Source organism: Anas platyrhynchos, chromosome 15 (genome assembly GCF_047663525.1).
Source record: "Anas platyrhynchos isolate ZD024472 breed Pekin duck chromosome 15, IASCAAS_PekinDuck_T2T, whole genome shotgun sequence".
NCBI classification, from domain to species: Eukaryota; Metazoa; Chordata; class Aves; order Anseriformes; family Anatidae; genus Anas; species Anas platyrhynchos.
In genome coordinates, this window is record NC_092601.1 from 14,357,598 (window position 1) to 14,385,126 (window position 27,529).

The 27,529-nt window shown below is 43.4% G+C and overlaps 2 protein-coding genes across 6 annotated transcripts in view; both read right to left on the reverse strand.

The window, feature by feature from the left end:
• The window catches only part of CHLSN (cholesin), a 128,662-nt gene extending 116,314 nt beyond the window's left edge, over positions 1 to 12,348 (reverse strand). Inside the window, exons 1-2 of one of the 3 annotated variants that reach the window (XM_027468889.3) lie at positions 12,092 to 12,348; positions 11,432 to 11,561 (exon numbers count right to left, since the gene is read on the reverse strand). In XM_027468889.3, the coding sequence (XP_027324690.3) occupies positions 11,432 to 11,561; positions 12,092 to 12,333 (372 nt within the window). In that variant the 5' untranslated portion in view covers positions 12,334 to 12,348. Of the gene's footprint in view, positions 1 to 11,431; positions 11,562 to 11,796; positions 11,937 to 12,091 lie in introns of those variants that run through there. The other 2 variants (XM_072023799.1, XM_072023795.1) reach the window with 2 other exon arrangements.
• A 2,449-nt stretch (positions 12,349 to 14,797) lies between these two features.
• ZFAND2A (zinc finger AN1-type containing 2A) lies at positions 14,798 to 17,827 on the reverse strand. Of its 3 annotated transcripts, XR_003500642.3 has the most exons (7): positions 17,681 to 17,827; positions 17,104 to 17,198; positions 16,344 to 16,475; positions 15,988 to 16,139; positions 15,569 to 15,603; positions 15,379 to 15,468; positions 14,798 to 14,949 (listed from the first exon to the last, which is right to left on the reverse strand). XR_003500642.3 is itself a non-coding variant. In XM_027468891.3 (6 exons), exons 1-6 carry the CDS (start codon positions 17,733 to 17,735, stop codon positions 14,940 to 14,942), a joined length of 534 nt encoding a protein of 177 aa, XP_027324692.2. In that variant the 5' UTR covers positions 17,736 to 17,827; the 3' UTR covers positions 14,798 to 14,939. The 3 variants fall into 3 exon arrangements, 2 of the variants coding, with proteins under 2 accessions (XP_027324692.2, XP_027324693.2); XM_027468891.3 differs by lacking the exon at positions 15,569 to 15,603; XM_027468892.3 differs by lacking the exons at positions 14,798 to 14,949; positions 15,379 to 15,468; positions 15,569 to 15,603 and having other exon boundaries at positions 15,984 to 16,139.
• Between the last annotated feature and the right edge of the window lie 9,702 nt (positions 17,828 to 27,529).

Genomic DNA, 27,529 nt, shown 5'->3' on the forward strand with positions numbered 1-27,529 from the left:
ATTAGCCACGATTCTCCATGTCCTATTGACTGCCAGTGTACATCAGTTACACCTTGGAAAGATGGCTATTTCAGACAACACAGAACTAAATGAGCTGATAATTCTTTCAGCAGCTGAATTCCATGAAGTAAAATGCACCATCTGAGCATGCAGATATATTGGGGTTGTGTGATCTTACTTGTCATGAATAAAGCAACTTATTTGGGGTTACAGCAATACAATTTCCCAACTGTAGTTGTTGCTCATTTGGGTTTTCTAGGAGTAAACTTATCCCTCCTCCACCTTTCCAATATAGGAATATTTTTTCATCAAGCTGGAAGCCCTTTTAACACCACTGCAGGTAACAAGTCACGAACGTCTCTTTGCTCAGAAATTTATCACAGATAGTAATAATAAATGCCTGCTTGCACATGTTATGAAATTTTTCTGCATGATCATATTCAGTGATGTCCTTATACCACAGAAAAAGCTAGGAAAGATCAGATTATTATAGAATGAAGAAAACAGCATTTAGCTACTCAACCTGAAACGTCGTATTACACATTTAAAAGCACATTACAAATCTGAGCTACATGAGGAGCTTCCTACTGTTGGTATTTTGGTTCAAATTTATGAACTGAACCTAAATGACTACATTTAAACATGCTATATATTTTAAATAAATAGAAGAAACCTCTCCCAAGTAAAAAAGAAAAAAAAAACCAACAAAAAAACAGCACACTGCTTCACAGATTTTGTTTTTCAATGGCAACTATGAACAAATTGATATTTAATGAAATGCCACATGATTGCCATACATTTTTATATTGTATTTTTCACAGATGCTGATCAACATGTTTTCTGCAGCCCATCATCTTGTAATAACTTCTTGCTATGGCTTATCCAGGAACCAAAAAGACCCGTATTTTATACGGTTTTCTTTAAAATTGAAGAGCATGATAATCACTAAACAAAAGCTTTTCATGAGTGCAGGGTAAAGCGGAAATGAGAGCAAGAATTTGGATACTTTTTCATTTAACGTTTCTCTAGGGTCTCTCACAAATTGTTTAGTTTAAGGACAGGATTCCATATGCCTTTCTAAAATGCTGGACCCACAATTATGAGATTTGAAAAATCTGCAGATCACAGATGCTTACAATCCTTGCTACAATAACCTACACTAAGTCTCCAGACAAGAACAGTATCATTAGGAAATTCACACAGAAAAATCAAAGAATCCCTTAAATCCTTAACTGCTCTTGTAAATAGTATCTTAACACGAAAATGTCTTGGAAACAGAGTATTACTGGGTATCTAGAAAAAAAATTAAATCCCAATAGCACAAATTAGCAGCAGTCTGAATCAGATGCAACAGGCGGCCCCAGATTCCCAGCAAGACGAACCAGATGTGAGACAAGTCACCCCTTCCTTCCCCTCTGTTCGACAAAAACACCAGAAGGCTAGCGCTCAAAATGAGTGATCCATCAACTACAAAAGAGAACATATGTTATAAAATAAATGTTAAAAGCAAAAAACAGAATTCTTAAAACATGGTTTTCTTCAATATCGCTTCTATCAGAAAATGCTTTTTGAATTTCAGACCAAGTACCTATCTTGTAGACAAAATTCACTGGCTGTACAATGCATGCTCTTATCTTTTTTCCAGCCATCAAGTTATGTTAGAAGCTAATAATGTTTCATCAGGGGAGGATTTTGCTGTAGTTTCAGCTGTTTACTATGATTGCAAAAGGGAAAAGGTTAGTTACCTGGACAATTTTGACTGGTTAGGATTGTCACAAGTATAAAAGCATTAACGAATTTAACCTAGATTACCATATAGTTCCATTTGTTTCTACAATCAACTTGATTCTAGATAAATAGGAAAAACAAATGAGTATGAAGAAGACAGGTTTGAATTTTAATAGCATGAAGATGAATCAATGAATTCATTTGATTTGGGCTGAAAACGAAGATATGGCTGCAGCTTTAATTTAAAAGACAGCATCCTTCCCTCCCACTCATACCCTACAAATTCAGACCAGCATACAAGTATTTAGGTCTCTTATAAAAGAAGAGCACTGAGCCAAATTCATTGTTGAAGTCAGTTAATTGAATTATGTCTTTGCAACAGAACTTTACCATTACATTACCAATTACATTTACCCCTTGGTCCACAATTAGACCTAGCCATTTCTTGTTCAAAGACTGTTTATACTAAGGGACGATTATTATTTTTACATTCTGTTTAATAAACATGTCACCAATAAACATTTCCATCTCAGAATTGCATTTTATCTTTTTTTTTTTTAATGTTTAATCTGCAATAACAGATGACAGGGAACAAGTCATTTTTAAGCCATGTATACAGATCATCTCGCCTGTACACTCTTGTGATCCATGCCATGTGCTATGTTTTAAGGAGAGACACTGGATTTGAAAATCTGAACACTCTCCATTCATATTTATAATCTAGGTATCTTTTCTTCAATGGTATTTTCCAAACTATTTATTCTCCATTGACATATGATACACTAAAGTTTTAGCCCTTGGCTTTTAGCTTCCTTTTAGGCTTCCATTCCATCATATGGCAGCATGACACAGCCAGAAGCTAAGAATAAACAGCTGCATACTGAGCCAGCCACCCAAGATGACAACAAAAAAGCCTTCTCAGGACTTCAGACACTGCAGGACTAGCTCGTTACTTTCAACTCAGTCTCTTATATGCTGCTTCAGTTATTTTACATGCACACATTTAATTCCACTAAACCAGATTTAGAGATGACTGTCTTACTCTCATGATGTAGCCTGTGTGTTTAGAACGGCTCTTGAAGTCATTCAGCTCCAGGGATAAAACCACATCCACTTTTTCAACCTATTTCTCCAAATTATTCAAATGCTGTCTGCTAAAAGTATATGCAGAAACTTCAGTTCTAAGTTCACAAACTACTGAGCTACGTGTTATCAAGAAAGCTCCACAAACGTGTTTTTAAATATAACTACCCTAAAAAATCATTTAATTGTTAGTATTAATGCAGCAGGATAAGCCTTTCCAGAACAACAACTTCGTGTAGAAATCCCAATTCAGTTGACCTGCAAACAAATTGTTATTCCCCAGGCTTAGAACCTTTTCAAATCGCATGGAGTATGTATCTGGAAGGACTTCAGAAAAATTGGAGAAAAAAACAACATACTAGAGAAATAGGGAAAATATTAGAATGTTGTTAAATTATCCTTTAGAATGGAATTAAGTGTATTTCAACAAGAAGAGCTCACTGATGGAGTTGCTTAATAGTGGTGCAGATGTTTCTGCAGTTGAGGCAGAAAACGTACATTTCCTTTCCCGGACATTCTCTCAATAGATAACAGAAATACAATAGCAAATAAGATTTTCTTCCATTCATTCTCTCTCCATTAAGAACTGAAGAGCAACAGCCTTAACCTGACTATAGAAACCATTTAACTCATTCCAGCACTCAGATACAAGTACACTCAGCAACCAGAAAGAAGCCAAGGGAAGAGCTCACTTAAATTATGTTCCGAGTGTCCAACTGTGGGGTAGGTAGCAAGACAAAGAAGATACAGATAGTGATACCTGTGAAAACTTAATTTAGGAGCTCTGTTGGCATTCAAGTACATGAATTCAGAAGAATTACTTCTGATATTATTTAAAGCTTAAAATTCTTATATTACTAAGACGTGATGTGTTCTTTCCTTATTCTGCTGTAAAAGTGGCTGATGATGTACGGCACTGATGACACGCCATGGGTCAGAAGCACAAGTTTGCCAGCTGAGGAGCTGCTAAAGCTGACATCAAATCACACAGAACCTAACTGCGTGCTCAGCCCTTAACAAGGGCTGCGTGAGGATTTGGGGAAATCCTGGCCCCTGCAAGATTCCTGCTCTTCTTGATTCTAACTGCCACAGAGTAGGACTTTTGGGCCCCTGGCCAGGTGGATTCATTGTATTACCTACAGGTTCAGGACAGTTGGCCACTCTAACTGTAAACCCAAACTAGATCCGTGACTTAATCCAGACAAATCTTTGTAAAGGCAGCAACATGTTTTAAATGGAGAGTGATAAACTTGAACCATGAAAAAAAGAACGTAAGTTTATTTTAATAAAGCCTTTAGAATAAAAAGCACAAATTTCTCCCATTTATTATCTACTATGTAAAAAATGTAAAGGTAGAATAAGAGTGACAGTTAATAAAAACATGCATTTTCCCCACATACTTGAGATTTCTTTTCCTCTTTTACATAACCTCTGTGTTGCCTTTTAAGTGATGCAGCTTTAAGCATTGGGTACATTCTCCAAACAGTTTTGACGTGTTTCAAGCAGTACGATTGTAGGAGCAGAGCTTTGTCGTCCCTTGTGTACATACACTGTTTGCAAAAGCCTGCCATACAGATGCAAATTATTAAGATAATGCTGAAAATTTAATAAAACATTGTACAATGATCTTCTGCTTGATGTCCTACAGAACTCTACTGGGATTCAATTAGAAAAAGGTAAATGCATTCAAAGACAGGGTCTGGTTCTTTAAGCAAGAGATTCCTCTGTCAAATATCTTCGTGCTCGTACCCTCATTACTTCAGGCAGCTTCTACAAGTCATAAGATTAATTTTCTCTTCTAATTACCTGTTGGATGTACAGACAAGCATTTTACAAGTATTTATTAATCTGCTTGGCTTTGATCTAATACACAAGAGCCATTCCATCTATTCTGCGATTTATTAATTAACATATATAAATATACACTAATCTTTCATGTAGCTCACAATATTGCCTCTAAACACAAGAGGTATTTCAGAGGAGGGAAATTCTGGTGAAATAATTCTAGTTCATCATTCATACCATGGAAGTAGCCATCACCACCACATTCTGCTCAAAATGAGTGGCTTTTTATTTTTAAATATACTCCATAAACACACTAATACATTTTTTTAAGAGCCTTATAGAAGCCTCCTATTTTGTTTAAAAAAGCAGCAGCATTCTGTTAAAGACTGGGAAAACTGTTGCTTTTTAGAACTACCATGCTTTAAATATCCAAATCTGCGTGTTTTTTTGTTTAAATAGATTAACATTAACAAAATTGTACCGAGAGCAATAAACCACAAGGTTCAGGTTTTCACTAATAAGTTACACTTACTGTACATGCTCCAAGTCTCAAGCCTTGTCAAGAACAACTGCCTCTGAATGCCCATTGCTTTGGTCTTTACCATACATCAGAACATAGCAAACGTTTATCCTTTCAAGCTTACACCATAATTTCTTGCCAAGTAGGACGTGTTTTGAGAATTCAAACATGTAATCAGACACATTCTTTTAACTGAGCCTCTACTTATTTTTGAGGGGTTTGTGCCAAGTTTTCTATATTAAGCAATTTGGGCCTTTCTAGTAATTTATGGTACCTCTTTCTGTGATGAGCCAGAATTTATTCATATAAAACCAGAAAGAAAAGAAAAAAGTAGAGCTAACAATGGCAAGAAAGCAGTGTCCTCACTTGACTGGAGCTGGGTGACACGTACTCCAGCAGACCTAGCCCTCACTCCTCACTTCAGCAACTGCTTGAAGACCATTCCTCAACAACTTTAGCCCACAAGTGGGAATCCTGTGCCGAGTTTCAATTTTCATGAAAATATGTGCAGCTAAGTCATGAAAGCAAGAATTTATATTGGAAAGCTAACAAGAAGAGTCAAGGGAAGTTCTCACCACTAAGGAAAGAATGGGAGCTGAAAGTAAACATCGGTTATGTGCTCCAAGAAGAGACAGAAGAATTTCCCCTCTTGACAGCAAAGAAGGGACAGTTGTCTTTCACCACCAAACCCCCCCATCACTTTAATATCCCAGCTTTATGAGCAAAAGTAAGGAATTAAATTTGAATGTAGATAGATTAAGGCAAATACATTTCAATTAGCATGAAATTTTTGCTGTTTAATATGTAATGAAAAATGCACAATCCCTTTAAACAAAAGTAAGAAATACACCACGTATTGTTTATACCAAACACAGTCGGGGACGTGAGCCTTTCGCCTGGGAAAACCATCTTCAAAGTAGCAACTGTTTTCCCAGCTGTGAATACTCCTTCCTGGGAAATCTATTCCTACCATTACAAAAATAATTTTCAAAGGAATGTAACATTATTCAGCCTAATCTATGCATATCCGTATTTCAGACACTATTTTGTAGCTTCTTAGACATGTCTGTTTACAAAAGGCCTGGTATTCTCTATAAACATTATATAGTGTCACAATGAATTTTACCTCTTAAATAAATAAATAAATGCATCATTAATTCAATAAAATAAGTTGAAGCAACTCTATCAATATTCTGAGTAAAAAGTGTTAGCGGGAAACAAACATTTCAGTCCCATAAGCAGCTGCCCTCTAAGTTTGTTTTCTTATTCTTTTTTCCTAATTTGAAAAATATTGCATAGATATTAAGAAAGCAGACAAACAGAGTGAGATCCCACACAGCAAGTCATAAATGCCAAGTGGGTTTATGGCTTCGTAATTTTTTCAGCTATCAAGACGCCATCCCGCAGAGAGGCAATCAGAAGCCAATGGGCCAGCAAACTAAGCTCTTTGTGGAAGAAAAATAAAGAATAGAAAAATCAACTGCAAGTAGCCCAAAGAGGAGAAATAGGCCCAACATTTCAATTACAGACTGACCAAACCCAGAAGACTAACAGAAGTGATCTAATATCCATACTGACATTTAACTTCACCATTCTGAGAAAGAAGAGACATTAATTTACCAGAGGTATCCGTTCCAGCAAAATGCTAACTGCTGATGTATCCCTAGATCAAAGGGGGAGGGGGGCAGATGAAAGATAGGGCAAGGATGAAAGATTGTGTCATCTTCTCTTCATAATGTGGATAAAACTCTATTTGCATGTTAGAGATACAAGCAAAACAGCCAAGAACAGTACAAATCAAGATTCTTATTCTAGGAGGTTATGCTAAACAAAATGAAGCTTTTAGTAATTTATTTTCAATATATCAGATTGGTTTTCTACATATTTCTTAAACAAAAGTAAATACAACATAGTAAAGCAAAACTATACAAATGCAGAAAGAGCTGATGGTCAATTCACAACACAGTTTCCAAAAAGAAATTTTAATGTATAGAAGTGAAGATATAGCAAATACTGGTAGCCAGCTAATCAGAAGAACATCCTGCAACATCACGCTAAGTGTTAACTTCCCAACATTGTTTAGGGTGGAAAAAACAAGACAAGTTATTTTGATGGTTACATGACCAGTTTCCTATTAAAATAAATGTAAAAAGACAGGACTTAGAGTTTGTTTGCAAATCATCCACAACCCATTATTTCCAAAACAGACTTCAGTATGAATTAGTGGGTTTTCAAATAAATAAATGTATTTCCCAGTTACAGCTTTTTCCCAGTATCTGTGATCGGTCTTGTACCATGAATGCGTGGTTTGCATTCATTAAACATTCAAACTACTAAACAGTTACCTGATTACAAGCAGCATTAGAGATCACGTCAAAGTAGCACTCTTAACTATTTCACCAAGCTCATGACAAAATGTTTTATCTCCATGGCATAAACAGCATGATTTTTATGGGGTTTTCCACTACTACAAGCAAAACAATTTTAAAGAATCATTCTTTGTAGCTTGCTTTGCTCTAGTACTAGTTTAATAACTCCTTATTTGTCTTTATAATAATCCCCAAAAGGAACAGAGAAACACTTTCCCTAGTAATTTTGCCATTTCCCATCTGGTAAATACAGCTTACTGTTTGGGCACCTGCACACTAGCCCTCTGATTAAAGAAACACTATGAGCTACTTGTTTATTTGCCATTGTTTGTACTATCTGTATGGAATCTCAAAAATTAAATTCCTTTCCCACTGATTTTGCCTTCATCTGGGGAAAATGTTGATTCCTCCTCCTCCAACCATTTGCAATGCTGATGATAACAAGAAACAGGCAAAGACTCATACTCTATTAGCATTATCTAAAATACCCGTCAACCATGAACAATGGGATTTGATTTATAAAGACTGACTGGCTCTTACTCAATTTTCCTTGAAGTTACAATGTTTGCTAGACTAAATTGGGAAGGAAGAGGAAATGAATATTGTTTTCTATGGATTAGCAAATTTGAGTCTCTCTTGCTTTAATAGATGATCAACTCTGCAAGAATTTTACTGTTCTGTGGAAAGCTTGCAGCTCTGAAAACAACACTGGAGAAACAAGATCTACTGTTAAATTATGAGGTTAAAAGATGTTTTGGTACAGTAAGGTCATTCTCAGTAGAACTCAAATAGCCTTTGTGAACAAAGCAACCATAACATGTTGTTCCTTGCCGACACTGTTGGAAGTGTCGGTACACTGTTTCGATAAGCTTTTGTGGCACTAAGGCAGCTTAAACTTTGAAGGGTGAAGAAATCCATAAACAGAAGCAAGACACGAGTAATTGCAAACAAGCACTTCTAATGCCTTTGTTATTTCAACATGACAGTTAACAATATTGTAAATATTCTTTTCAGAGAACTGAAACAAAATTAATTTGTCACAGACAAGGTCCACCAGCAAGTTCTTACTTAAAAAGCCAGTATTTAACTTCAGACCACCAGTCTAGACAGCACATTTTCAATCTCTTATTTTAATGCCTATAGTATGTGATAATTCAAAAGAATAATCTCCAACTATAGTAAGGTTTGACATGTGAGTACGTTAGTAAACTATAAAATCATTTAAAAACTAGTAAAACTAATGTCCAGGCATTTTAAAAAGCAATGTTAAAAATGTGGGTTTTATTGCCAAGTAACTAAATAAAGCAGTAACATTAGGGAGATCTGTCAAATAAAAACACAAGGCTGATTTAAGTTTAAAAATTTGTATCGTTCGGCTTTACTAGAGCTGTGTGGTTCTAAGATCATTCATGAAAACATTTTTATTGGACTTGAATTGCTCTTTGTTATTTAATGTAAACAATAGAAATCGAGTAGATGAAAATCAATAAAACATCAAGATTACTCAGAAAGGTCAAGTTGTTCCAAGGAAAAACGCTTTAATCTTAGGCTGGTGAGAATTTTTGAAATAAATTCCATAAAAGAATGATCAATGTATACTAAATTCAGTCACTTAAGACACATTTCAACGTGCCTGCCTGCAGCTCTAACAAAATCAATTAGAGATTTACGTTTTCCACTTTGGAGACTGTAAGTGCTGCAGTAAAATAGGAAAGAAGTAAACCACAGGGAAGTGAAGTGATTTAAGGAACCACTGAAAACTCCTGGCCACCAAAAGCAGTGTGCTATGCTGCTATCTTTTGACTTATTTCCATCACATAGGAGACTAACAGAAACTGGAACCTACCCATTTGTGCCTAAAGGCCAAAAAATTGGCTTTAAATCAGTGCATTAAAAGTCAGCCACAGCTTATCAGAAACCAGTTGTCATCCTTCAAGAATTTCTGTAGCTCTAACAAAATTTCAGCTTAAAGTAACAAAAAATATAAAGAAAATTAGACTGCAGAACAAACACTCTCAGCAGTTGCCTGAATCTTTGCTCCATCCAAGCCAACTGAGCGCTTTTTTCTGCAGCTTCAGAGTTCCTTCTGGTCTTCCCGTATATGTAAAGGAATTTTACCTTTTTTCCCACTACATTTTCCACACTGTACTATCATCAAAAGCATTTTAAAACCCAATGCCACTATGACTTAACTATTTCACACAAAGCTGAGGGTACACATGCTGAGTAATAATCATAAACCAGTAAACAGCTGACATTTATTAACTATTCCTGAAGTAAAATAGCTTAAAATCTGCTTAACATTTTTCATCCCCTACAGCCATTTCAAACAAAACGAGGTCTACTAACTTACACTTTCCTACTATCAACAGTCACAGTTTATAAAGCTGATGCCAAAAAATGGCTTCTCATAGACCTTATATGGTATTCCCTAAAACTAACACCAGATACATGTTTAAGCCACCCACTGACACCAACATTTATAGTTAGAAGAGCTGTTGTGCCTAGTGGTGTTCCCTAGTAGTATTAAGGAGCCTGCTTTCCACTTAGTATTTGCTCTTTCTTCCACAGTCCTACAGTCTGTGTGATGAAGGAGAACCAATTTGGGGGTTCTAAGATCTTACCAGTTGATATTAATCAGATGGTCCAAAAAGGCCCTGCTTGCCAGGGGTTTGAAGTCCTCTTGGGATTTTTTTCCACTTGTACATAAAATGCTTCAGAACTTCACGGGCAATAAAATTTTAATTTTGGCATTTCAATTTCACACTGTTTTATCCTGGAAAATTATTTCCACACAAATTGAATTATATTTCTGTGGATCTAAGTCTATAATATAGAACCAACAAAGGAAATAAGCATTCCCTCTTACTAAGCTATAAATACAAGAATTTCCATTTTTGCTTTGATGTAGACAAAGATGTACTCTTCCCCGATTTAATTAAGCACCTTTCTGCTGAGATCTAAACAGCAAGAATTTATAGACTCCAAATAGCCACTGCCAATACGTCTGCTTTTCTTACACTGTCTCACAAACTCCAAATGTAATAGCTAGAGACACTTTTACATGAACACAAAAGCTCTCAGAAAAAAAATCAAGTATTCTTACCAATAAACTTCAATAAAGTGTAACAGTAAAATAAGAAGTACTACTTCTTAGCTACGATCTTCACTGAACTATGCATCTCATGATAAATGAGTAATACGTACCTTTTACATTTATTTTATGTTAGGTTAGTAAATAAGGAATGCTTTTAAGACCATGACTTAAAGTCACTCTTACAGTTCCTAAGGAAAATAGTTTTGCCTTTCACGCTCCAGTTCTCTATATTATCCAAACACTTGATGCTTTGATCCATGTTTTGCATTAACTTACTCAGAAGACCACAGGTACGTTGCCCTGCTTTTGTATTGTTTTCTTCAGGGAAAAAAAGGCTTTTACTTTTAAGTTTCCACTTAAACAGTATCTCAATATCATTAATTTCATTCTCATTAATTTATCAAATATTCCGTAATACAGAGACTGCTGACACCTTCTGGCCACTTGACATTCTGACCAAAAATCAACAGGATTTCCATGAAATCTTTCATGTGCTTCCAACCCCTCAGAATCACATGAAGACTTAGGCTACGCCTATACTCCCATATGACAGTTGCTTAAAGGCATTTGGTTTCCCTTTCACTCACATGCTCCCACCCAGCCTCTGCCTTTCACAGAACCATTCAGAACAGAGACCGCGTACTCTGAGTGCTACAACCACACTCAGAAATCACACAGACCTCAAGATTTTGACTGAGTTTATCTTTTCATTTTCACTCTAGGTAGATCATATCCGAGGAATCACTGCACGGAATCTCGTGGTACGTTCAGGGTCGGTGCTGAACGCCACAGGTAGCGGCACAGGTAACTGTTTTATTGAATTAAACAGCTGAAGCCGGGATGACCTACCTGCAGGCTCTCTTTCATTTTCTTTGGCTCACTTTCTGACTCCAGCTCTCCCTTGGGGGCCACGCGCTGCTTTAGCTTTTTCCTTTTTTCCTCCTTCATTTCTTTGCTTTGCGTGTTCTTTTTTGCCATTCTGGAACAGAACGCTATGCAATTAGAAGCTGCCAGAGTGCAATTAGAACCCTTTTTATTTAATTGATTATTTTAAATGCCACTAGAAAAGTGCAATTAGAATCCTTTTATTTATTTTAAATAACTTTAATTTATTATAAATGCCAGAGAAGCATATACTGACAGGCCACCCTATAACCACAGCATCTCAAGAGGTACATCTGACTGCCTAACTGAAAACACTGCTGGCACCGAACCTGGACCAGTCCGGCTGACTTTCCCCGTTCTCCTCAGGATCTCGCTCCGGTTGCGCTCACGCCGGGACCCCCCAGCCTCGGGGCCGCCCGCTCCCGAAGCCGGCACAGCCACGCGGCCCCGGCTCTGCCTGCCGGCGGCCGTTACTCTGCCTTTTACACCGGCACGAGGGCGTGGAGATCCCAACGGATCCCAATGGATCCCAATGGATCCCAACGGCTCCCCCTCAGCCCCCCCCGGCCCGGCCGCCCCTCAGCGGCCACGCGCGAGCGGGGTGCACGCGGCCCCCTCACGCACCTCACACTCACGCTCCCCGCCGCAGCCCGCCCCCTCCCTGCTATTGGCTGTAGCAAAGGCAGCGGGCGCAACCGGTTGGCGCTCGGAGCTGCCAATCCCTTAGCTAGCCAATAGGAAGGCGAGGTGTGGTGTTGAGCGCCCTCTCGGAGGGAGCGTGCTGAGGGCGGGCCCGGCCGGCTTTTTTGTGTGACGTCAGCTCCGCGCGCCGAGGCCTCAGCGCTCGCCCCGCCCACCGTTGCCATGGTGACCGTTGCCAGGGTGACGGCCGCCGGGCCCGGGGCCCACCGAGGCCTGCAGGCCCCGCGCAGCCCTCCCGCCCCGGCCCTACCACCCCCGGTGTCCCCCACACAACCCAGCGCTGCCACCCCCTCACGGGCTAGCACAGGGGCTTTCGGCTCCCCAGGGACCAGTATCACCCACTTCAGTCAGCAGATCATAAGTGCTGTGCGGCTGGAGCAGCCCTGCGGGGCTCTGAGGGCAGGGAGCAGGCAGCTGCTGAGGTGTGGGTGGGTGACAAACAGCGCCAAGCACATGGGTTCCTGGAAATGTACCGGCTTCCATTTGCTATAAATACTTACCTTGTGCACAAACATCTCCCCAGTGATTTAAAGGCAGGAATATTTACTGAAAACAAATGAGTCACTGGAGCATTTTTAAGTGACAGCCTGACACAGGGTTTTCAGCTTCCAACTGCTTTGACCCCAGTAGCTGAGGTGCCGGTTTTGGCAGCAGTAACTCAATATATTACACATACCCACGTGAAGAGGTAAACCTTTATACCTCTTTCTCCTGACCAGACTGGGGTCACAACCATTGCTGCTTCCACCTACCTGCTCCCCACACTATGGGGTACCCATCGCAGTACTGTCAGGACCGCTGCTGCTCCCCCTGCAAACTCTTCCCACAGCAGGGTACACAGCAGAGTTTGGAAACATGTCCAGTTGTATATTATACAGAAAAATTATAAAAGTCCCATAACTAGTGCTGTCTTAGGGATGAGTTACAGCACTAGAGCACACAAGATAATCACTAGGTGGTGGTATCTAAAATTAGAGCCATAATTTAGGCTTTTGTTACAATGTGAATGGGGAAAGCATGTTTTCTATTTATGGTACCTAGAATAACAATTGTTTTATTACACATCCTATTGTGACACCCTGTGGTTAAACACAGTATTACAAATACTACCAAATCACTATTTAGACCACAGGATTGCATAAAACAAGGTTAAACAGAACTAGCAGCTGTAATTTGTACCTGACAGCTTTAGACATTCATTTTGGCCAGCTATGACCTTCCACATAGCTTTAACCATTCTCCAAAAAACATGTCAGTGGATGAGAAAAAAAAATCACATTAGACAATGAGTAGCGCACATTTTTTTGTTCTGCATTTGCTAGAAATTTTATTATCTTTCCCCTTTCTGATAAAAGACCTACAAGTCAATATGCTGGCCATTTGTGTTATTCCTGTAAAGGACCATAAATCTGCATTTCTTCAGGGAGCATTTGTAACCTAAGAATTAAGCCTCTTCAAATAGAGACAAGAAGCACACACCATTTGCACAATTGCAGTAAGCCCCAAGGTTGTATAAACCACACGCGTTAACTGCAATCTTGCTCACATCTCTTGCGGTATTATCAAAGATTATTTTTTCCAGGCAGGTCAAGGAACACAGCATTCTCAGCTACACAAACTGCTATTCCTCCCACCTCAAGAAAATGGGGTTGGGAACTCAACTGCAGGTGATTCAATAGACTGCAATTACCCATCCATTAGTCCTAAACCAATACTCCAGCCTACCAGCCCCAGCATGCAGAGGAATGGTTCCAATGACACATGAAATTGAGGTCTTGGCCCCCTGACATCATCAGTAAGCTTTGGCATTTTTCTCACAATTAGTTGGATGAGAGGTCTACTTAGATCACAGCTGGGGAATTAGCATTGTTCATTAACAGCACACTTCTATTTCCTCAAGCTACAGTACTTTGGGCCCCAAACTAAGCAGCTGGATGTTCATGCAGTTCAAAGAGCTGAGCCTTCAGGTAAGATTGCTGGTGAAGACAACAGACATAACAAAAATGTGTTGTTTAAACCTTTCAGGAAGGGAGCAAGAGTAGGCTCCTTTGACAGTGCTGTATTTTGGCCTTATTATGTGGGACAAGGAACAGTTAATAGCTTCTGTTTTCCTTTTTGCCCCAACTGCAAGAAAATACAAATACAAGTCTAGATTTCTACCTTGGGGGCAATAAATTATGAAGAATTACGCTGTGCGTGCCTCTGTGAGCACTATCCCTACAGTGAATTGCTTAGGGAGGGCCTAAAAGGACAGGGTATGGCTTTATAAATCAGTACTTCCAACAACATTCAGAAACCAAGAGACACCATAGAAAACTGACTTCACATTGATATGTTGTTGTCAAGCACAATGCAGCATTGTGCCAGATCATTTCCAAAAGGATTGAGAGCTATGACATTCACATGTATTTCAGTCTTTCACCTTATGAGACTCAGTTTAGCCTTGCACAACCTAAGCAAAACAAGCAGTTTAACCCTAATTTTAGTTTTTCTAAAACCACCCCCCAGTTTCCTCCAAGTGTTTTTCATAGTAGGGTGACAGTTGGACCAGATCATCTTGAAGGTCTTTTCCAACCTTAATGATTCTATGATTGTATTACAGCTCTTATTCTAAATATATAAACAAAGTTGGCTTAGAAAGGCTGACAGTTTATTAAATCCATAAGAGATTATACACAAAAATAAGTTACTTGCATAGAAAAAGTTTAAAGAGCTTCAGACAAGATTAACTGAAGTAGGCAGATGCTTGATCCAGTGTGAAGAGCTTCTATCATCTGCATCTGAAAGACAGAAGAGTAAACCGTAAGAGTCATTCAATTACAACTTGCAGTCAAAGGGAGTCAGTCAAACCATGGCTGGGAAGGACTTGGGTCATTCAGAGATTTGCTATGCGTTCTCAGCATTACACTGAAGCACCAGTCCTCCAAAACTTGACCAAAGGCCTCGTTCTGGGCAGGTGGGAGACCAACCTGCTGGTACAACAAACAACTTAATGCCCTAATGCTTGTGTCTACATAGCCATTTTAATCCTCACAGTGTGGAGAAATAAAGATTCGCTTGTGCTGTCAGAAAGCTCTCTGCTATATTCCCAACACTGATCAAAGGTCAACTACAAAGCCTAGAGCAGTTAGATGTATGACAGCAGCACTACCATGCTGTGTTGACATAAGACTATTTTAAACCATCTCATCTTGTTCCACAGCTTATACCTGTTGTGCTGACGGTTCCCATTAGATGGCACTGCAATTGCTTCTGTTGACTTGAAGGCAGTTTGAGATGCTCTCATCAGAGCTGCATACCTACAAAGAAATATAACCAGGCTAAGCACCACTTAAGCATGCTTCCAGTAGTCTCACTCTTCCATCCAGTTTAATTATCCACATCTGGCACAAGTCTTACATTCCTACTGCACAGAGCAAGGAAGGTATGTCTGCCTGCAAGAGATGTTTTATTAAAGTTAAGCTTAAAATCAATACCTTGCCACAGTTTATTCTTGGTTAATTCAAGGCTCTAAGTAGGGCTCTAGTATTTAGATCAAGACATTAGAAGGTACTTGAGTTGGAAAGCACCTGTTCTCGCGCTTTTTTTTTTTTCAAAGAGCATGCTATCAAATTAGGTAAGGTTGGAAGAATTTTAGGAAAGCATTTGACAAGAATCTTTTTTTCCCTCTTTGGCTCAGGCTTTCAGAAGTTCAGTCCAAGATTCAGGAGCTTTTTTATTGAAGTGACCAGTAGTCTACAGAATTTCTTATTTGTCTGAGCTTCCCACCAAGCCCTGAAGCTTCAGCTTAATCTCAAAGTACCACAGCTACAGCTTACCCAGCCTTGGAGATGGGGTGGCTGCTCCCTTTACAGTCATGGTCCAGAGGATGCCGATGCTTTATGCAGAAGTTCCCATTGCACTGTTCACAAACTACCTTCATCATCTCTTTTCTTTTGCAGCCTGGCTTTAAGCATTTGTTTGTGAAGATCTAGATAACAGAAAACTACATTAGCAATAGTTGGTTGCTTTCTGAGATCAGCTTCCAAGTAGCAACCAGGCTGAAGCATGAATGCTCAGGTGCTCTTAGAACAAAAAAAAGAAACAGAATAAGCTTCTACACATTGTGCTGTCAGAAAACCAAGCTTCACAAGAATTAGGCAAGTAGCTTAGATTTCAACAACAGTTTTCTCACCTTCTCCTTCTGCTGTGCTGGATTGTATTTGCAGTCCTTATCCATGTGGGCTCCAACCACAACATCTGGTATTTCCCCCTTCTGTACTGGGATGGGTGCATTACAGAGTGGACACACTGGAACCTGCACATTCTAAGAACACACCACACAGATTAGAAGTCTGACCCGATTACTGTTCTGTCCTTCTCCTTTTCTTAACCATGTCTAATGATGGTATATTTATAAGTGCTTTATGTTCCACACATTTACTAATGCTCTTAAAGATGTCCTTCAAGAAGGTAACTGCAGATTTGTAACCAAAAAGCCAGAAGTGATATGCCAAGTAAGCTTGTACCAACATATTAAATAAATTCACTTTAAATGTGATTCTAGGCTTCCTGAAAATGTAGTCTTGAACACTACACAGCCCAAGTATGAGCTAGAAATTAATATTCAGCCCCACTTTTCCTATTTATCCTGTAGTTATCCTGTCTTGCAGCTCAAAAGAATATGGGCTGTAGAAAGTTTTGGGCAACACTACATTAAAGTATAAGGCACCTCTCTGTGGGAAGGGGCAGAATAAGTGAAAGAGACTAGAATCCAGCAGTAGTAAACTTGCAAGTGTTGTCCCATTGCAGCTGAAGTTCAGCTCTATCAGTAGCTTATCTTGTGGTTCTCCCACCTGTTTTTATTGAAACCACAGGTCAAGTTTCAGAGCAGCCTTGCTGCATGACTTGGCAATTCTGCAGTGTCAATTACTGACTCATGTACAGGAACTTACTTTTTTGTAGGCAGAGCCACACTTGTGGTCATCATAACGGATATGGTCTTTGCAGAAGACCTCCCCACACGCATCACATTTCAGAGGAAGGAAGTCTGGGTAAGGAATGAAAAGAGAAAACAGATTTGTATACAGCAGAGCTAACAGCTTCACAGCATGCTTACTGAAGACAAATAAATCCTAAAGCAAATCATCGTTTTGGTATAGTCACAACCCAGGTAACTCTATTAAGAGCATGCTACTTTTCATAAGCACAAAGACAAAAGTTAAGATTGAAAACTTCCCCCCCCCCGTGCTAGGCTAACACAAACCACCAATACCCCAGGAGCTCCTAGAACACAACCTTTTCAAAAGGCATCAGCCAGAAGCTTGGGGTCAAAGAACAAAACCACAATCCTGTCTCAAAAGACTTTTCCCTTCAAACACAAAAGCTCCTCAGGCTTACCAACAACACCCCAGCACAAAATGCTACAGCCTTAACTACCGCTCTCCCATGGGATGAATTTCGGAGGTGTTAAAGCCCTAATATCTGGCACTAACCAGCGTACCCCAATACGAACCAACCCCCGTGTCTCACCCAGCCTCCTGCAGGCTCTCTCTGCGCAGTGCCGCCCCAGCCCCGGCAGCTCCATGGCCGCCCGCCCGCCGCCGGCCCCGCCGCCTTTATCCCTCCCTGCTGACTCAGCCCCCGCCCGCTGCTGAGTCACGCTCCCGCCCGCCCCGGCCCCCGACGATGACGTCACGGAGGGGAGAGCCAATGGGACCCCCGGGTCGCCGGCGCGGGTTGCTGCGCGCGCTAGGCGGGCGGCCAATCGGAGGGCGGGGGTGGGGTTGTGCTGAGTCATGGGGAGGTGTGATGGGGCGGGGCTGGGCTGAGATTGGGGATTGAGATTGGGGATTTGGGATTGGGGATTTGGGATTGGGGATTTGGGATTGGGGATTGAGATTGGGGATAGGGAATGAGATTGAGGATAGGGATAGGGATGAGAGCTGGGATTGAGATAGGGATTAGGGATAGGGAAGGGGATTAGAGATTAGGATTGGGGAGAGGGATTAGCAATGGGGAAAGGGATGAGAGTTGGGATGGGGATTGGGGATAGGGATGGGGATTAGGGATGGAGATTGGGGCTAGGGATGGGGATGAGGGTTGTGATTGGGATTGAGATTGAGATTGGGGCTAGGGCTGGGGTTGGGGTTGGGTTCAGTGCTGGCAAGGGGAAGGGGTGATTTTGTCCTAGCAGGCTGATGCTCAGGACCCTGCAGTAGGATTTCAGCATACACTGACTGGTTTGGGTGGAGGAGCATTGGCTGCAGCAGGGGTTTGCATGAGTCAGCTGATAACAAGTCCCTCAGCTGGTCTCTGCTCCGAAACGGTCACCTCGCTTCAAGGAAAGCTGATCTGACAGGCAGTGGGAGACCGAGGTGTGGTTTAGAAATGCTGACCTTTCCCCTACCCATTGGCTGTGTGTGATAATGTTTACCTCATCGGCGGAGGAGGGACTATTGACTTAATGACACTCGTGACCAGGTTGAGAAATGACGGCATGTTGTCCCGTCTCTGCTCTCCCCAGAGAACACGTGGCTGTCCCGTATACACAGCTCAGATGCAGAGTGGAGCTGGGAGATGGATGAGGGGCTCTAGGGAGGTGTGTGGTGATGGATTGAAACAGCCAAAATGTGCTGTCAGAGCCCGGGAACAGTGTGTGCCACTCATCTGTCCTCCACATCGCCATGACATGTGGGGTTTGTGGTGAGGTAGTGGCTCAGGTGGCAGTGCTGGAGCAAGGGGCTGAGTCCTGTCCCTGTGCCTGGCATGGCTACAGGAGCAGAGCACAGATGTGGGAGCCTGACAGGAGGAGACCTCAAGTCATTAAACTCAAGCATTCCTTGAACACATGACTACTTTGTGTAATTCCGTTCAGGAACAAACCAAACCTAGTGTTAGCTCCTTATTCCCATCAGAAGGCTGCCCTACCTCACTGATCTCATGACAAAAACACATCTTCCAACTTTCCATTTTAAAAGTTTCCCTGGCCATCGGCAGTGCTGAACTTGACTTTATGTAGTTTCTTCTCTCCACACCCTGTCTAGGTAAACAGCACTTGAAAAAATATCCAAATACAAAAAACAACGGGAAGTCCAGCCATGCAAGGAACTTCAAGCCCTTTGCTCCACTAAACTTTTATAAGTCAGCACCATTACACTGTTATAGAATACTCCAGAACTGGGGGAGCACAAAGAAAATCACATGCCCTACTGAGGTCACAGTCTGTTGTTGTTTTTGTTTTTTTTTTTTTTTTTCCCATACAAAGCACCTGTCCAGTTCCTGAGAGGACTGGGACCCCAGTAATCTCCTAAAGCAGCGGGGTGAGCTAGGCAGGAGGAAGAGGAAGGTGTCAGTGCTGCCAGTGGGCTCACGGTGCTCTGCAGCCGGGGGAACCACTGTCGAAGGGATCACATTTTGTGGTGGGGAAGGAGGAGTCCATACAGATAACAACAGAAACAGCTCTGCACAGATTAGATACTCCTAAGGAAGACTGCAAATCCTGAGTCCAGAAACCCATACAGCACAGGCAGCCATCTTAATGGAAACGAGGATTAAAAATTAGCTGAGTTTTTTAGTGATATTTTTAGAAGTTTGCTCGTGAAGGTTAGGCTGCTGAGAACAGGAGGAATGTGCCCAAGGCCGCACTGCTCAGGAAGGGATCACACAGAGCAGCATGTGGGTAGAGGCTGGCCGGCTCAGCGACACGGCCGATAGCTTGGTTATAAGTGCTTCGGGGAGAATTAACGAGGGAAATTGCTTGAGAAGCAGAATTTGATTATGGGCAGCCAACGTGGATTTGTGAAAGGAGCACTACGTGTAACTAACTTGCTGGTGATTGGGGAGGAGGTGTTGTTCCACGGCGTGTGGATTTTATATAGCCTGATCCCGAAAGGGAAGGCCTGGCCTTCACTGCTGCTGCGATGACACTTGGTGGGGTGGATAGGGTCACCTCACTCCTTGGCTCTGCACACTCTCCCTCTTTTTCCCTCCATCCCTTCTACTCCTTTTCAGTGTGCAGTTTGCCTTCAGACACACACTGCAGCTTAAAGGGGGAATAAAACACCTTGGAAGAGGCTCGCGCTCTTCAGCTTTCGGCATGTCAGCTCCTTCAAACAGGGCCCCCAAGGCTCCATTTCGGAGAAGGCCAGGAATGCTCTGCAGAAGGAAACCCCCCCTGGCAGCCTCAAACCTGCCCAGCACTGTCCTACAGGCCCGCTGGAGGCCAAGTGTGGAGGAACAACAGCCAAGGGAGGCTCAACCCGGCTGAAGGAGCACCACAGTGCCCAGAGGAGAGAGAGGAGGTCTTCAAAGACCTTCCCTGTCACCCCTGTTGTGGCAGTCCCTATAATGTGGCTAAGGCAATGTGTGTAATGTAATGTATGTAATGTGTAATGTGGCTAACAGTAATTAGATATATATAGTATAATCTTCAGCATGGAGGGAGAGCTGGAGTCCTGGTGGGTTCCATCACATCTCTGGGGCAATGTACATCCCTTCCCACCAAGCTGCATTAAGATGAGCCTGAGATGCCCAGGGCTAAAACATCCTGAGCCCACCCACCTCCTTTCTCCATTGTGTGCTCAAATTCCTCCCAACACCATCCAGCACACACACACAAATCCCCTGTTCCTGGTGTCCCCAGGGCCACCTTGTCACCCACAGCCCTCTTGAGCAAGCCAGGAGCAGCCTGGTGACTCTATTAACATCCAGGAGGCTCCAGCTCACATTTCCCTCTTCCAGGTCTCTGAACTCCCATCCCATCATCCTGGTTTTTGGCTCATAATTTCATACCAGGCTTTTAAAACTGAATTTTATTTTTATTGCAGTGACCCCGCGGTGCTGCCAGATCCCTCTGTGGAGGAGACGTGACATCTCCATTACATAGCTCAGATAAGTGTCTTAAAGAGACCACACACAAAGGAACCTAATGGTACCTATTTTTATTAGGTTTATTACAGAAGGGGAAGTAAAGCAGGCCCATCTCCCCACAGGATACTCCGTTAACAGCAGCAGACAGAGAGGAGAGATCTGTGGAGGCGGATCAGTTTTCCAAGAATATTAGCTACTGCTGCTCTAAAATTAGAGTCTAGGGAGAGCAGACAGGTTGACATAATTGAAAGGGCTGTCTTATGGGATGACATAGTTAAACGAGCCCATGATCAGCTTTGGAGTGACAGCTTAGCGACTTCTTCTAATCCCCAAAGGAGCACCGAGTTGCGAGGCTGTGATTTAACTAGTCCTGGATCTTATCTTGTGATGATGCCAATATTATTAGAACCCATTTCTAAAGAGTTGTCTCCAAAATCACCGTATATGAACCGACTGCTTTCACAGGCACGTCTCCTGCAGCTCCACCTTCAAAGGCCATCACTTATACAAACACTTCTCTGCTGCCCGTCCTACAGACCCCAAACTATCCCCATAGGCTGGGCTACAGGGGCAGACCCAGAAGCAGGATTAAGAACCTCATTTCAGGATGAAGCTGAAAAATGTCCTTGAGCTGCACATTTTATTCAACATAATTTAATATCAAACACAAACTAACAAAGTTAGAGGTGAAATATAATAGCAGGAACCCCATAAAAAGTAACCTAATCTGTAAGATAAATAGACAACACTTTAGCCTGGGGAGACAGCAAATAAAAGAGAAATATGAGCAGAGCTGTTCTCAATTCATAAGTAACTTTAAAGAGAAATAATGAAGATGACTTCTCCAACTTTTAATGTCCTAAGATCCTTCTTAGCAACAACAACAGGCATTTAACTGTTTCCTTCATATGGTCTCACTTCATAAGATGTCTTCAGACAAGTGGCCTGGACAATTCCTGTGAAAGCAAACACCCGCTGGCATGAGTGAGCAGAAGAGGGGCCAGAAATGGTTCAGATGGGCCAGGCTGCAGTTTCTGGAGAGGCAGAAGAGGTCAGGATGGAGATCTGAACCCTCATGCTGGTGGAACCTCCCAATTTCCAGTGGTGGCCACCTCCTGCTACTGTGTTTTAGGTGTAAAACTCAGAGCATCCATAGCTTTCAGGGTAGTATTAGCCAGGTTTATTTTACTTTTTAGCCCATTTTTGTTAGTGCCTACTCAAACTTCAAAGACTGGGATTTTCCTAGCAGCCTAACACATTTAGGCACCTAAATCTCATTGTGTTTTGGGTATGTATCAGGCCTTAGGCTCCTTGGCAAATCCCTGCTAAGTGCCTAAAGGCTCATCTCCACAGAAAAGCACCAGATTTACACAGATATCGTTGTATCAGCATGAGCTCGTTTCTTCCATAGAAGAGTCTCTTGTTTAAACTCCTTTCCTAAATGACAAAGCAAACTGGAAAGGGCCTTGTCTGCTGGGTAATTTTCAGCAGTATGTACCTGTAGGGGAATGTTAAATTCTCTCCTTGGGTTATACTGAAAGTAAGCTTTGCTTTGTAGGCTGAACTTCTCCAATTAAAGAGAACAAGCGCTCCTAATCCCCTGCTCTCAGCCCTCCAGGGGAAACCTCAGGCCTGCCAGGCGGAGCAGATTTGATGTTTTAGAGGTAAAACCCACCATACCCTACCTCCCACCACCTCCCTGACACCTGTTACATATCCAATCTTTTGGAGCATGCAGGCAGAGAGGAAGGAAGATTTTCTCCTTCTTTAGCATCTTTGTGTACAATATAGGAGGAACAAAAAAAAAAAAAAAAACAGCAGAATCAAGCAACTTTCTAACAGCAATGGAGAAATAATCCACTATCGAGTGACTTCTGGTCACAGATTAAACATATCATACAGAATCAGCTGCAGAGACCTAGCAGAAAGCCAGCCAGCGGTCTCAGTGACCCTGGGTTCTGACACGCCTAGTCAAATCCTGCCTAGTCAAAGCCCTGCTGGTTTTGATTAGCATTTCACTGAAAACTGACACACTTTGGGTCATACTTTTCCTTGCATCCAATACCCAGATTAGGGGTTAGGACAAGTTTTAGCTATTTCCCTCCTTTCCCATCGTGCTCCCTCTCCCATCAGTCCCCACCACCATCCTATGGTGGCTGTCCCCACAGTGCAGCCACGTCCCAGCAGCACAGGGCAGGAGGTGCAGCACCCACAGGGTGATGCTCCCCTCGGAAAGGTGTCCCCCCACGGCAGGGACACGGCTGTGTGACACTGGGAGCCGCATGCCACGAGGTGGCACCATGTCACTGCTAACCTGTGTGGCAGGGTCACTCCTGCAGCCAAGAGGCTTCTTCAAGACCTCACTAACCTGGTTGGGCTTTGCCAGGTTGAACTCCCCCCACTGAGCTTTTTTCCTTTTCATTTTTTCCCCAAATAACTGGATAGTCCCATAAGATGCAGCTGATAGAGGTGGTAGTGCCACCACCCTGCCCCATGGAGCGTCCTCCCTGCAGAATCACTCATCCGTGAGAGCCTCAGCATCTCCCACAGGAGCTTGGCCACCCTGCAGCCGAGGGGACAAGGTCTGCAGGGCTATGGTGCCATCTCCTGCTGGTTACAGCTCTCCTGGGCTCCTGTCCCTGCCATCACTGTTGGCTGTTGGCACTGGGAGGGACAGCGGTATCATGGTGGTGGCTGTGCCTGTGCTGGCTCTGCACCAGCCCTCCAGGGACTTGCACGCACGGAGCTCATTTCTCCTGTGGAGCTCCGTTGTTTCAGGGAAGGGAGAGTCTGACCACACAAAACATGCACCCAGACCTCTGGGGAAATTAACATTTCTTGACTTGGCACATTGAGCTCTCCATTTTGTGAGCTTATGTGCGTCCTAGAGGAAGGAATAACTGAGTAGTTTTTCTGAGCAAGGTTCCCACTGTACATCTCTCATCTGTTTTGGGGTGCACCCTGGCAGTCCTGGTTTCAGGCTGTCACCTCTCCCTCAGCCAGGGCTGGCCCCTCAGACACACACTGGAACAGAACAAAGAATTTTGCCAAAAAGCTTCTTACTGAAGTGCTTGTTCTACAGTCTGTCATTTGGAGTTTGGACCCTTCAACAGCAGCACTAAAGCAAATCCAGACTGTAATAGCAGAAGGGACCTCAAGGAGAACCATGCCTGAACCCCCCAGTGCAGGCACAAGATGCAGCAGGTGACATCCCCAACCCAAAGACCTTACCCAGCACCCAATTAACACCTTGATTAGGCTCCTGATTGCCAAGTTTCCACAGCCTGACCCAGTCCTCGGGGTCCATCAGCAAAGCCCTGAATGCCCAATTCTGCTCAGGGAGCAGAGCCCCAGGACCTGAACGTCCCCACCACACAGCCCTGAGCTCTATTGACACAGATGTCCTGCTGGCTTCAGGGGGCTCACACTGTGCTCATGGGCACTGACTGCTTGGGTGCTCCGTGGAAAACAAGGTGATTGCTGCACCCCAGCCCTGCCTGGCAAAGAAAATAGAGAACAAGCAATAGGAACCTATTAGCAGAAAATCCCCCAATGGAGGAAAGTTTCTGCATGTGCCTAGGAAGCTGCAGATTCCTTCTGCTCTTGCTGTAGAGCATTGAGCAACAGACCAAAAACCGTGCACTTGTGGCTGGAAAGGAAATGGAGGGAGCTGCTTGAAGTGAGCTCCGCTGGATGGGTCTGCTGTCCCTGACAGTGCGCCTAGCGCCGTAATGGACTGGTAATACTGACATTATTCCCCACACAACGCTTTGCAGCTGAACAATACGTTTGCCAATTCAATTTATTCAAACAAGTTCCTAGGGAAGACAGCAAAGCAAATCCAGGTGGCAATTACAGAACTCAGACTCTGCCCCGGACTCGGGAAACAAAGGGGCAAGATATGAGAAAAATAGCGAGTTTGGCTGGAAATCCCACAGCCACAAAATCCTGAGGGCTTTTGATCACATGCTTACTGGTATTCAGCTGAAAAGCCCTGTGTCATTGGGCAAGGAGACAGAGCAGTGCTGCAATCGCTCTGCCAGGAGACTCAGCGTTTCGGAACGTCCTTACTACAGAACCACAGAAATAAAAATATTTTGGGGGGTAGGTTTTTAGTTTTATTTATTTATTTATTTTTAAGCACACTGGTATTTGGGCTCCACAGCCCATTGCAGTGAGCTGGAACTGAAGAAGAAACACATCCAATAGCTACCAAGACTGACAGTGTTTGAGTCCCACTGCGTTGCCTGCTGTGTAAGTGTACTGCAGACCGGTGGTGTGGAGGCTGCCTACAAGCTCAGATGAAGCATCCACCAGGTTCAAAGCTGGGTTTGACACCCTCAGCCACATGCTGAGTCTCACCAGCCCCAGTGCCTGTCCCTGTACCCAGGATGCAGCTCCAGGAGCAGCCTCCCAGGAGGTCAAAAGGAGAGCAAATCCTCCTAGGAACCTCTAGTCTGGCTCTGCACATGCAAGAAGGGAACTTCACTTGCAGAAGCACAGCCATGGGAAATTTCCTCACTCTAGAGCCTGCAAATCCCCCAGCACCAGCTCCACCTGCCCCATCCATGGTCAGAGGGAGCCAGTACCAGCAGTAGCTCCTCACCCAGCAACACCAGGGATGAATTTGGCCCCAGATGTAGAATTAGGTTAAGCCAAAAGGTGGCAGCATCTTATTCAGTATTGATTTTGCATGACTATTTCTTCTATTAGCCATTTTTCTTTCTAATCATAAAATGTAAGTTTGTAAATTACAGAGGTGGAGAGTAAATGCATTGCAACCTCTGGCAAATTGGTATTTTTGCAACAACAGTAAACTTTTTCTGATGGCAGATAATTGAAGGGAGCAAGCGTCAGATACAATTCATAAAGATTTGGACCTGCTGGAATAAGACAAATGATATTTAATGTTCAGAGCTGTAAAGTAATTACGCTGGGCTCCAACATAATAAATACATAGACACAGCAAATGGAGTTTGGCTGACCAGGTGCCTTAGAAGTGATGCTGCTGCGACAGCCAGAGGATGGAGAGGGGACATCCCCCTCAGTACAGGGGGATGCCTGGGGTTGGTGTCAGCCCCAGAATTGCCCTTTCTTAGGGGAGAGGTGGAGCTGCCCCCACCTGCCTGCAGCAAAGTTCCCAGGAGCAATCGTCACCCTCAGCTCCTCCATGTTCCCAAAGGCACAAGAAGGCTTTGGGAACCTGGCTTCACCAGCACCTCTAGGGAGCCAGCAGCTGCTGCAGGTTCTCCAGCAAACCCTCAGCCTGCTGGTCCCACAGCCCAGCAGCAATCACCACCATCACCACCTCCTGTCCACATCTCTGCCCAACACCCATAATCAGCTGGCAGCTGATGAAGAGGAGGGTGACTTGCTCCCCGGGGGGGGGTCCCTGCTCCTTTCCCAGGGCACACTGACCACTGTGGGGATGGGCATCGCAACCAGAGCTTGGGGCATGACTGTGGAGCAGCAGCACACCTCCCACAGCTCCATCAGCAGAGACCAGGGAGAGCCTGCAGCCTCCCCTGGTGAAATACCCCTGCTCCGTCCTGTCCTGCTGGGTTTGTTCCCCCACAGAACCCAAAAGCAGAAGCCAGTAACCCCTCATCCAGCTGTAACTCTGTCCCCACCATCAGGAAAAGATCAGAGACCCCTCTGAGGAACCACTTCATCTCCCTTTTTATAACCCATCAGCCCTACAGTGGGCAGCAGCCAGTAACCCTTCACCCGCCAGGTCACCTCCGCTGCATGTGGCATCTCGCTGTGCTTCTGGGCACATCCAGATCCTGGAAAACAAGCCCAGTGGTGCCCTATTCCCACTGTTAAAACTTCCCTGGTGAGATAACGTGCACAGCTAAAATGCTGTTAACGCACGTAGGCAGCACTAAATCCCAGCCACCCATGGTCAGGACGATAACACGCTCAACCGAGGTGGGGGGTCCTGACCTGGCCTTTCTTTGGGGCTCCCCCAACGTGCTCAGCTCCTCCTGCTGCCAGCCACGAGCCACCAACAGGCCCCAGCCCTGTCCCTGCTCTGCCAGCGCTCCTGCCGCTGCCGCGCCTCCGTCCCTTTGAAGAAGTTGCTTAGAAATTCAGCAGCAATTATGCAAGCTTTAGTATTAAAAAATGCACGTAGATCTGAAAGCAAATATGAAGCTGCTGCTGTAACGCTAGCTTTAAGCTGTCTACAGTCCCTAGAAATTCTCAGTGGGATGTTTGAGAAGGATGTATATGTGTTGACAACATTAAATGATCCATGGCTCAAGGACAGAATTGAAACCATACATCTACTTCATACAGGCGCTGATCACTGGCAGAGTGTTTTTCTTAAACTAACCACGGAAGGGCAGGCACCTCGTCCTCCCCAGAAAGGCAGGGACGGCTCGGGGAACAGAAGGTGCACACACGCTCGCACCACGTCCTGGCGTGTAACAGAGCTCCAGTGAGAAGGGAGAGACACATGGACGCCATCAGCAGGAGAAATGTTCTCGTGGCTGCACCATCTTGGAG

Bases quoted from the DNA above. Each gene is read 5' to 3' on its own strand.
- ZFAND2A (XM_027468891.3), bottom strand. From the start codon at position 17,735: ATGGAGCTGCCGGGGCTGGGGCGGCACTGCGCAGAGAGAGCCTGCAGG. The intron at 16,476-17,103 runs GTAAGTTCCTGT...GTGTGTTCTTAG, and splicing joins GTGGCTCTGCCTACAAAAAA to AATGTGCAGGTTCCAGTGTG. The intron at 16,140-16,343 runs GTGAGAAAACTG...TCTGTTATCTAG, and splicing joins CAGCACAGCAGAAGGAGAAG to ATCTTCACAAACAAATGCTT.